The 9,609-nt window shown below is 36.3% G+C and overlaps 2 protein-coding genes across 2 annotated transcripts; both read left to right on the forward strand.

The window, feature by feature from the left end:
- The first annotated feature begins 76 nt into the window (after nucleotides 1–76).
- On the forward strand, nucleotides 77–1,971 carry LOC125844379 (psbP domain-containing protein 7, chloroplastic). The gene is made up of 3 exons (XM_049523684.1): nucleotides 77–549; nucleotides 674–887; nucleotides 1,509–1,971. Exons 1-3 carry the CDS (start codon nucleotides 180–182, stop codon nucleotides 1,894–1,896), a joined length of 972 nt encoding a protein of 323 aa, XP_049379641.1. The 5' UTR covers nucleotides 77–179; the 3' UTR covers nucleotides 1,897–1,971.
- Nucleotides 1,972–2,866: 895 nt separating this feature from the next.
- Nucleotides 2,867–9,227, forward strand: LOC125845060 (pumilio homolog 4-like). The gene is made up of 11 exons (XM_049524479.1): nucleotides 2,867–3,030; nucleotides 3,849–4,543; nucleotides 4,885–5,476; nucleotides 5,551–6,007; nucleotides 6,090–6,231; nucleotides 6,352–6,459; nucleotides 6,777–6,989; nucleotides 7,072–7,182; nucleotides 7,735–7,929; nucleotides 8,778–8,952; nucleotides 9,042–9,227. Exons 2-11 carry the CDS (start codon nucleotides 3,854–3,856, stop codon nucleotides 9,098–9,100), a joined length of 2,742 nt encoding a protein of 913 aa, XP_049380436.1. The 5' UTR covers nucleotides 2,867–3,030; nucleotides 3,849–3,853; the 3' UTR covers nucleotides 9,101–9,227.
- Nucleotides 9,228–9,609: the final 382 nt, after the last annotated feature.

The following is a 9,609-nucleotide window of genomic DNA, read 5'->3' on the forward strand; positions in this document are numbered from 1 at the left end:
AAATAAAATTTACTGTTATTGATATATAGATTTCATGGCGAATTAAAATAAGTTAGAAGAGCTGCAAGAAAGATTAAGGACCACAGGATTTGGATGGCCTTACTTCATCTTCTTTCTTCCTTTGTCACAACTTTACATAGTCACTCTGCCTATCAAGAAGGTTAAAAAAGACTCAAATAATGGCAATGCATCATTATTTTCGTACAGGAACAACTACATCCCATCAATGGCGGAGTCAGAATTCTGTCAATAACAACAGAGTCAGAATTTTCACTAAAAGGATTCAAATATACATGACTCAGGAGTCACCCTCAGATAACCAAAAGGACACAATCCAATCCAATCAATTTGCACCACTCGAATCAGTTTTCAGACGGCGTTTACTTACAGGGATTGGCACAGCTTCTATAGTAGCCTTGGGTGCCAATTTTGCTGGCATTACTAGTTCTTTACTAGGCCTATCCCCCGATGGTGCTCGGAGTCTTAAGCTCGATGTAATCTATCCTATCAGAGGTTACACTCGATGTCTTGATACAAATGAAGGATTTGGTCAGTAAGTTAACTGAGTACAACGTTATATATCATCACAAAAGATTCGACTTTTTGTGGCAACAATATGAGTTGCCACTAAAACAATTGGTGACGGATTTTCTGTTTTTTCTTTTTGTTACAGAGTTTGTGTATCCATCAAATTGGGTGGGTGATCAAACTATATTGTATCGAACCGCGGGGAAAGTAGAACGATCACTAGATCCGCCATCGTTGAGTGGCAGTGGTGATCGGAGACGGAGAAATGTGAATGAACCGGTTGTTGCATTTGGTCCTCCGGGATCAAATGGGGAGCTCAATGTTAGTGTCATTGTTGCACAAGTTCCTATTGATTTCTCGTAAGCTTCTATCCCTAGTCTTACCTTAAAATGTATAATTTCTTATAGTTTTTACGAGTTCGATATTGTTGCATTTTGTTAGGATTTTGTTCTGAATTTTCTACCTGTTACGAATTGGAAATTAGCTAAGTTTTGTAAGATGTCCTCAATCTTTTTGTTGTTGCTAGTTAGTCCCTAAAGATCATGACATTATTATTGGGAGTCAAGTAACCAAACCATATTAAAATATTATGCATCTTTTAGTCAAATTATTTTGGGATAATACATAAACGCGCTCTTTAATTTGGTGTTATTTGATATTTATGTCCTTCAACTTTAGGTGTGCACAAGTAGATACTTAAACCTGTATAAAGTTGAACAAGTAGACACATGCGTCCTACGCGTATTGATGCATCGTAGGACGGGTGTGTCTACGTGTTCATCTTTATACAAGTTGAAGTGCCTACTTATGCACACCCAAAGCTGAAGGACATAAATGTCAGTTAATGTCAAATGAAATGACATATTTATGTATTGTGCCAATTATGTTTGTTGTTGTCTGATTTATCATCGTTAAAGATTTGCATTTGCTACGCTTCTGCATTCGTTTTGTTATTTTTATCTCAACGCGATTTTTGGCAGGATAGAGACATTTGGAGGACCAAAGGAAGTAGGTGAGGCTATAGTGCAGACTATTACAGGATCAGGCAAAAGACCTAATGTTAAAGGGACACTAATTCAAGCAAATTTAAGAGAGGATTCTAATAAAAAATACTACACATTAGAATTTCAAGTTGAAAGCCCAACATTTCAGAGACACAATGTTGCTGTTTGTTGTGCTAGGGGAGGAAAGTTATTCACTTTGAATTCACAATCTCCACAATCAATTTGGCCAATGGTGAAAGAAGATTTCTACAAAATAGCTGATTCTTTTAGCCGTAAATCGAACAGAATACAGACTTGCTTGCTTTATTTGATTCAGAATCCTCTTGATGTTGCGTCTCTTTTAGAGTTGGTGCCTAATAAATGAAAAAGATTAAGTTGTGATTGTTCTGATTAAGAATATGAAAGAGGCTATGAAATAGAAGAAAGAAAACGAGTTCGAACTCTAATTCAAAAGATGTTATACAAATAGAGCTTCAAATGATTATAAGTTTTACATAATAGTCCAAATAATTTTCTTTTTATGGCATTAGTTATTGGATGCTCAACTTTGTAACAAGAATATCATTATAAATTTTGTTTACACTACACAAACTGTTTGATAATGCTCTTAATCTCTTCAAACAAATACAATGACAATGATAATGATTTTGATAAATTGTGCATCTAAAAATTAGAGTGTTTATCTGTTATCTGAGTTTAAATTAAAATATCTATGTATAACTATATCAAAATATAAGTAATCAAGAATTGGCCAAGGCCGACGAGGCCAATTGAAATTCAGAGTTTCCTACATTCGATCGATTATTAGTTCATTATAGAAAGTTTCTAGAAGGATGTTGTCCATGTTGGTAGCAACATTGACTAAATTCACACGACAACTAAATTTCGGTTACCCTACGCTTGTGACCAAAGTTTTCAAGTGTTCGGATGGTTTCACCCTTTAAAGTTGAATTTGGAGCGTGTAATCTAATGTAAAATGAAAAAAAAAAAAAATCATGAAAAAACTATTTCAGACGCGATCTAAAATTATAACAAAGTTAAAATTACATCGAAAGTGTAAACAAATTTAATAAATTATATTATTAGTGTTTTACTACTTTCAAGATTCACTTTTTTTTAGGTTCCAATATTTTCTCCTAACTAGGTCCTAAGTCTTATAATTACAACACGTGTCTATACACATCTTTATCCTTAAATTAAACAAGATTAATTAATTAATTAATTAATTAGTACAAATTTCTAATCATTATTATCACAAGTTATTAATTAACCAAAAAAAAATCCCTCATGCACGTAAAACCACAGCACATCCCTAACAATAGGAGTACACGTAATTAATTAACAGTCATAAAAGAATTGAACAACCTTAATAATTGCTAAATTAACGTTTGATTAATTCTTAATCTAAGAATTTCCTCATCTTTCATGTTCTAACCCCAACCCCTTTTACTAGATTGTCGTATGGAAGCTTGAAAAAACATCAAGATTTTCCATCAATGTAAGTAATTTTGTCTTAATTTTCATATAATATTTGTCTCGATTTGCGTGCCTAAATCTTATATTATGTGAATGTACATGTTTTGTTATGTCTTAAAAAATGTTATCCAATTTTTGTGTGATTTTTTGTGTTTAATTTGAATTTGATGTGTATGTAAGGGATTCAATTGAATTTCGTTCGTTTGAAAATTATACTATATATAAATTGTTGAATCTGCGATTCAAATTCTAGGATGTGAAATCTTGAATTCCCTTGTTAGAATTTCTTGTGGTTTGGCTTTTCCCTGGACCCCACTAGTGCACCGGTTTACCCTTGTTGGAATTTATGGCTCTGCCACTATTTATATAGTATGTTAATTGTTCTTAGCAATTAAGGGGTGGAGAAATAAGATGTCTTTTTTTATTGATTTTCTTGATACGGGATGTTTCGGAAAAAACCTCTCTACCTCTGCGAGATAGGGGTAAGATCTATGTACACTCTACCCTCCCCAGACCACAACACACTGGGTATGTTGTTGGCACGTGGAAACTAGTCTAGAGTGATATCATCAACTGCGCGATAGACCTGCATGAGTAAGCACTTTTATGTCTATCGAAAACAGACTCTCTACTTTCTCAGAGGTTTGTGTACACTCTATCCTCTTCAAATCCCATTGGTAGAATTACACGGGGTTCGTTGTTGTTGTACTTTAGTCTAGTAAAGGTGTTTACTTTTCATTTGGTACTAGTATCTTGCTCTTGATGTATTAAATCTTTATTGGTATTGATTTGGATATCTAATTTGTGAGTATTTGTTGTGTTTTAATGGGATTTATATAGTTGACATGACTAAAGGGGGTGTGGAAGATAATGTTGTTCTGTCCAGTGTGAAAGTGAGTAATGTTGATAAGATGTTGGCACCAAATTATAATGGGAATTTAAAGGGCAAGAACAGTTTGGAGAGTGAGCTCGAGTCGATACTTGTGAGGCAGCAGCAACGTCAACATAATCGTGATTTAGTTGGTGAACGGGAGAGGGATTTGAATATATCGAGGAGTGGTAGTGCTCCTCCTACTGTCGAAGGATCGTTGAGTGCTGTTGGAAGTTTGTTTCGGAATTCCAATTTAGCACAATCTAATAGTAGTAACAACAGCAATGGTGGTGGTGGTGGTGGTGGTAATTCCAGCAATGACATTTTGACAGAAGAGCAAATTCGATCACACCCTGCGTACTTAGCGTACTATTACTCAAATGTCAATCTTAATCCAAGATTGCCCCCACCGTTGATGTCTCGAGAAGATTGGAGAATTGCTCAGAGGGTTCAGGCAGGTGGATGTGCTTTTATGAGCAAGAATTTGATGGAACAAGGTGGTGGTTCATCATTGTTCGCGATGCAGCCTGGTTTCCCTATACAGAGGGCGGAAGACGAGTTGATAAAGCTGAGGAAGACTGCTGCAAGGAATCTTTCACGAGGAACATTGGAATCGAACACTGGAATTGGCGTGAGGAAAAAGAGTTTCGCGGACATAGTTCAGGTGATCTCTCTTGTCTTGTGCTGGTATATTTACTTCACCTCTGCATCTTTTATATCCAAATGCTTCTATTTAGTTCATCGAAGTAATCAATGTACCAACACTTTCTCAAGTTGACGTGTGTTCGTGACAGATTAGCGTTGTTTTTTCTTTTTTGGTGTAAAGCAACACATATTCATATGAAAGCTATCATCTTTTCAAAATCTATCATGTCTAATCATCGAGAAAATGCAGAAACGTACCTGAATCCATGAGTTCCAATGAAGACAACCGCGTTCTCCTCCTCTACTTCTCATGATACTTCTGAGACTTTTGAATTAAGATGATATACTTTTATTTTTCAGGAAGGACTTGACCAATCTGCACTCTCGTCTGCTGATCTTTCACACGCTGAAAGCACAGAACACACAAAGACATTGCACACTGGAAATGCTCCTCCCGGCTTTTCTGGATTGGAAAAGATTCAGAATCCTAATCCACATCACCCTGATTCTTCCGCATCTGCTATCAATTCACCGATAAGAAGGAGTGGAACACCTGAGCCTCGTTCATTTACAAGATCAATTGACATAACTAACTCAAAAGGCCTCAATGCTGACGTATCTGATCTTGCTGCCTCATTATCTCGCCTTCAACATGACGATAATATGCAGCAGACTTGGCTTCAAAATAGAGTATCAAATGGTTATAGGCAGGGTGTGCAACATCAACTAAATGAATACTATGGAGCTGAAAATTTAGGTACTGTTTCCGATTATGCTGACCATAATTCCACATTCTACCTTGATGGACATACGGATTACCTCAGTCCTGAGTTTGTGAGTCAAAATTCTAGAGTCCAACACCATGTCAATAACAATCACATTGTTGATTCTACCGGATATTTACCTGGTGGATACAAATATAATCCGAAGATGGTGTTGAATAACAATCTTGGTAAGGTTTATTGATCAGTCGTGATATCGTGTGCATTAAAATTACTTGCTCACATTGTTTGAAAAATGTGTTAGGTTCTCATTTAAATGGTGTCAATGGGAATGGACTCCATTTGAGGAGTGAGCCAAAATATGCAACTTCTCATGGCAATACAGAGTTAAAAGTTCTTGGAACAATGTATGCTGATGCATCACTCCCGCAACAGAAGCAACAATATTGCCCTTCCTTAATACGTAATTCTTGCAGTTTAACAGATAGGTATCATGTAATTCATGCTCTTGGCTCAGGCCAAGAGAATAAAATAGCAAATTCATTGTATGTGACAGTAGGATCGAGAAGTCCTATGTATCAGAGTGATCCTCTCCCACAGATTCCTCCTGCCTTGAGAAATTCTACCGATGAATCTAAAAGTTCATGGCATTCGGAGAACGTTGCTGATGGAAGTGTTCTACCGTCTCTGCTGGAAGATCTCAAGAACAACCCCAGGTCGTTGGATCTTTTGGACGTTCTCAATCATGCTGTCGAGTTCAGGTGCATCTAAGCTGCTTTTTCCGTATATACTTTAGCTATATCATCTCTTTTTTTCCTTTACTGCCTTTTTTTTATTACTTAGTAAGGATCAGTATGGGAGTCGATTTATTCAAAAGAAGCTGGAAACTGCCACTGTGGAAGAAAAGATGAAGATATTCCCAGAAATTCTTCCTCATGCTCACAGTTTAATGACAGATGTCTTTGGGAATTATGTCATACAAAAGGTACGTATTGTCGTTTAAACCATCGTTATCTTTTTCTTTTTTCTTCTTTTTCCTTTTCAAACTGTACATTAGCCTAGATGAATTTTGTATTGATTGTCATTTGTTAATCAATGTAAACAGTTCCTCGAGCATGGAATGGAGAGTCAAAGAAAGGAACTAGCAAGGCAACTTCTCGGTCATGTTTTGCCTCTGAGTCTTCAAATGTATGGTTGCAGAGTTATTCAGAAGGTTGATCCTTATACTTTATCATGCACAATAACTCAATCTAGTTTCAGAGCACAGTCATGTCTTGTGCAGTCATATGTGTTTGTCTAGATCGATGACAAATAAATACTCCTTCCGTTTTAATTTATTTGTATGGTTTTGACTTGACACGGAGTTTAAGAAAGTCAAAAAACTATTTTTTGTCACATCAAAGTAATTGAACTCTATCCGCTATAACAGTTAAGTCGGAAGAAGAGATAGAGTACGATATCCTTGCTTAATAGTTCAACCTTTTGTCCCTTTTCCTGGATTACGGAATGAAACATATTATATGATCACAGGCTTTGGAAGTCTTTGATGTGGAACTGCAGAAGCAAATGGCTACAGAACTAGATGGCTATGTGATGAAATGTGTTCGTGATCAGAACGGTAATCATGTTATTCAGAAGTGCATAGAGTATGTACCTCAAGATCGAATTCACTTTATTGTAGCTTCCTTCTTCGGGCATGTTGTGTCTCTATCAACACATCCTTATGGCTGCCGTGTCATTCAGGTACACTGGTATGGTTTTTTTTTCGATTCTTTGTTTTGATGTGTTGAGTTCCCTCAACCACTTTGAATCTGTTCATTTTCAGCGAGTCCTTGAGTACTGCAATAACCCGGAGACGCAAAAGACCATCATGGATGAAATAATGCAGGCTGCCGGTACTCTAGTGCTGGATCAGTACGGAAACTATGTCATTCAGGTAATCAACTCAAGACATTTTCATCTTGATGTCATCATTACTTTACGTCATTACTTAAGACTGTCTCGAGGCACTTCTCATTTGCCCTGAAACCACCTTTTTGAATGCTGTCTTAAATCAACTACGGTCTTAGCAATGTAGACCACCAAGTTACAGGAACAAAGCTCTTTACTACACCTACTGATAAAAATCCAGGCAAAAATTAATACGTGATTCCAACTGGCACAAGAGGTTTCTGACTATAAGTTCTATCCACCTTAGCTAAAACGTCTGATATGCTCGACTTTACCTGATTGTATGTGTCCTGGATCCTTTAGTTGGTTGAATATTTAGTTACAATGTGGAGTTTGTTTTCCAACTTCTATTTTCTGCTGAAACGACGAATAGGTGTTTATGCAGCTGCTGTTTACTAAGTACTAGCTTTCATTTTTGAATTTCCGAGTGCTGATAAACATCTGCAGTAGATGATGTGGAATTCTTCGATTTTTTGTATTATAAGTTGCTGCACTTCTGTTCTTGGTTCTTATTTCGATCTTCTTCTTACTTCTCTAGCATGTACTCCAACATGGTAAACCACATGAGAGGTCTGATATAATAGGCAAACTTACTGGACAAATTGTAAAGATGAGTCAGCACAAGTACGCTTCTAATGTCGTTGAGAAGTGCTTGATTTTTGCAACTCCAGAGGAGCGTCAAATTCTGGTGAACGAAATGCTTGGTTCAACACAAGAAAATGAGCCTCTACAGGTCTGTTACTGTTCTTTATTTTCACAGATTTTGCCCCATTCTGTTCTGCATTTGAAAGGTAAAATGCTGAAAAGCGGAAAAACGACTACATGTTATCTCTTATTCTTGCATGTGTTAAGTGAACGTTCTACATCTGTGCTTCTGCCATTTGTTTTAGGGTACTTGGTGCGATGAACATTCACTTCGTGAACTATAAAACACTTAAAATCCTGAAAACTACGTAGTCTTAAAAAGAACGTCTTAGCAACAATATGAATCACTACAAACACTAGGATGCTAATCAGGACCTCCAGGAGAAGTCATATAACATATTTGTTCTTCTGATGGAAATCTTAGTCATCATGACAGTAGAATTGGTGGACTATGTAGTACTTCGATCCTTAGCTTAGTAATCGGAACACACAACAAGGTTGGAGAAGATATTTGCTTAACTTGTTATTCACAATTGCTGTGATGCTATCCCTTCTCTTCTTTTTCCACCGCCCTGTCTCTTCCCTTCCACGTCTATCAGTAAAGTTCAGCACGAAACTCAAGGTAAGTGCACAGAATAGGCTTCTCAGATAGAAACTAAGCTCTAACTATAGGTAACCAACATGTTTGATTCAAAGAGATGTAAAAGGCTTAATCGAGAGAGTGATCATAAGTTCCAATCTTACGTATAGTTTGTGTGCTGGTCTTTCTCGGACCCTGCTAACACGTGATACCCCTTTTCTGCATACACACCATCTCCACAACAACATAAGCATCTCTTTTTCTTTCTCTCCTTGAGCATTTTCATCGTCATACAAAATCTATCATGTTAAAGCTTAACGATCTTCAATCATGATCACTTCAATTTTCCAATGCAGGCTATGATGAAGGATCCATTTGGTAACTATGTAGTACAGAAGGTTCTTGAGACATGTGATGATCAAAGTCGTGAACTAATTCTTTCACGAATTAGAATACACCTTACTACCCTCAAGAAATACACTTATGGGAAACACATTGTATCTCGTGTTGAAAAACTCATCGCGACAGGAGGTTGGTACACCCCTCTCCCTTGATATGTTTCGTGATACTTTAGTCTTTAACAAACTTATAACGATCATTGTATCGTCTTATTTATCCAGAGAAACACGTGGCGTTATCGATGAATTCTTCTCGAGGCAATCCAGTTTTGAAGAACTGAAGAGAATTTTTTTTTGTGTACAGCTTGTAAATAAGCAGCAATCCAGTTTTGCTTCTGCCAAAATAATTGTAAATGGAAACCCTGTAATTATTTTTTGGGTAGTGAAATGAGGCAACTTATTATATGCTAGTTGCTACATGTTTTTTTGGAACTATTGTAAATAAGCTGTGATACTTCTCAAGCATGAAAAAATTGAGGAAATTTTACATATGATTGTTTGTATAATAATCTGATATTTGAAACTGTATTTGTCCGATTAATTCTGATTTACGCTATACAAGACGTTTTAAGGGGGAAATGCTTTCTACCAGATATTGCTCCGTTCCTAAAATTCGAATTTGAGACTGCTGGTTAATCAACTTTAGATATATGTGAATTTTAGCAATAAATTATTTAGCTTCTGAAAAACAGTTTATTTTACTCTTCAAAAATACTTATTTTCTCCCATACCTCAGTCAAATATCTCACTTTTAAAAAAAAAAAAAAAAAGCATTTTTGGCCTCCTAAAA

Source organism: Solanum stenotomum, chromosome 11 (genome assembly GCF_019186545.1).
Source record: "Solanum stenotomum isolate F172 chromosome 11, ASM1918654v1, whole genome shotgun sequence".
NCBI lineage: Eukaryota > Viridiplantae > Streptophyta > Magnoliopsida > Solanales > Solanaceae > Solanum > Solanum stenotomum.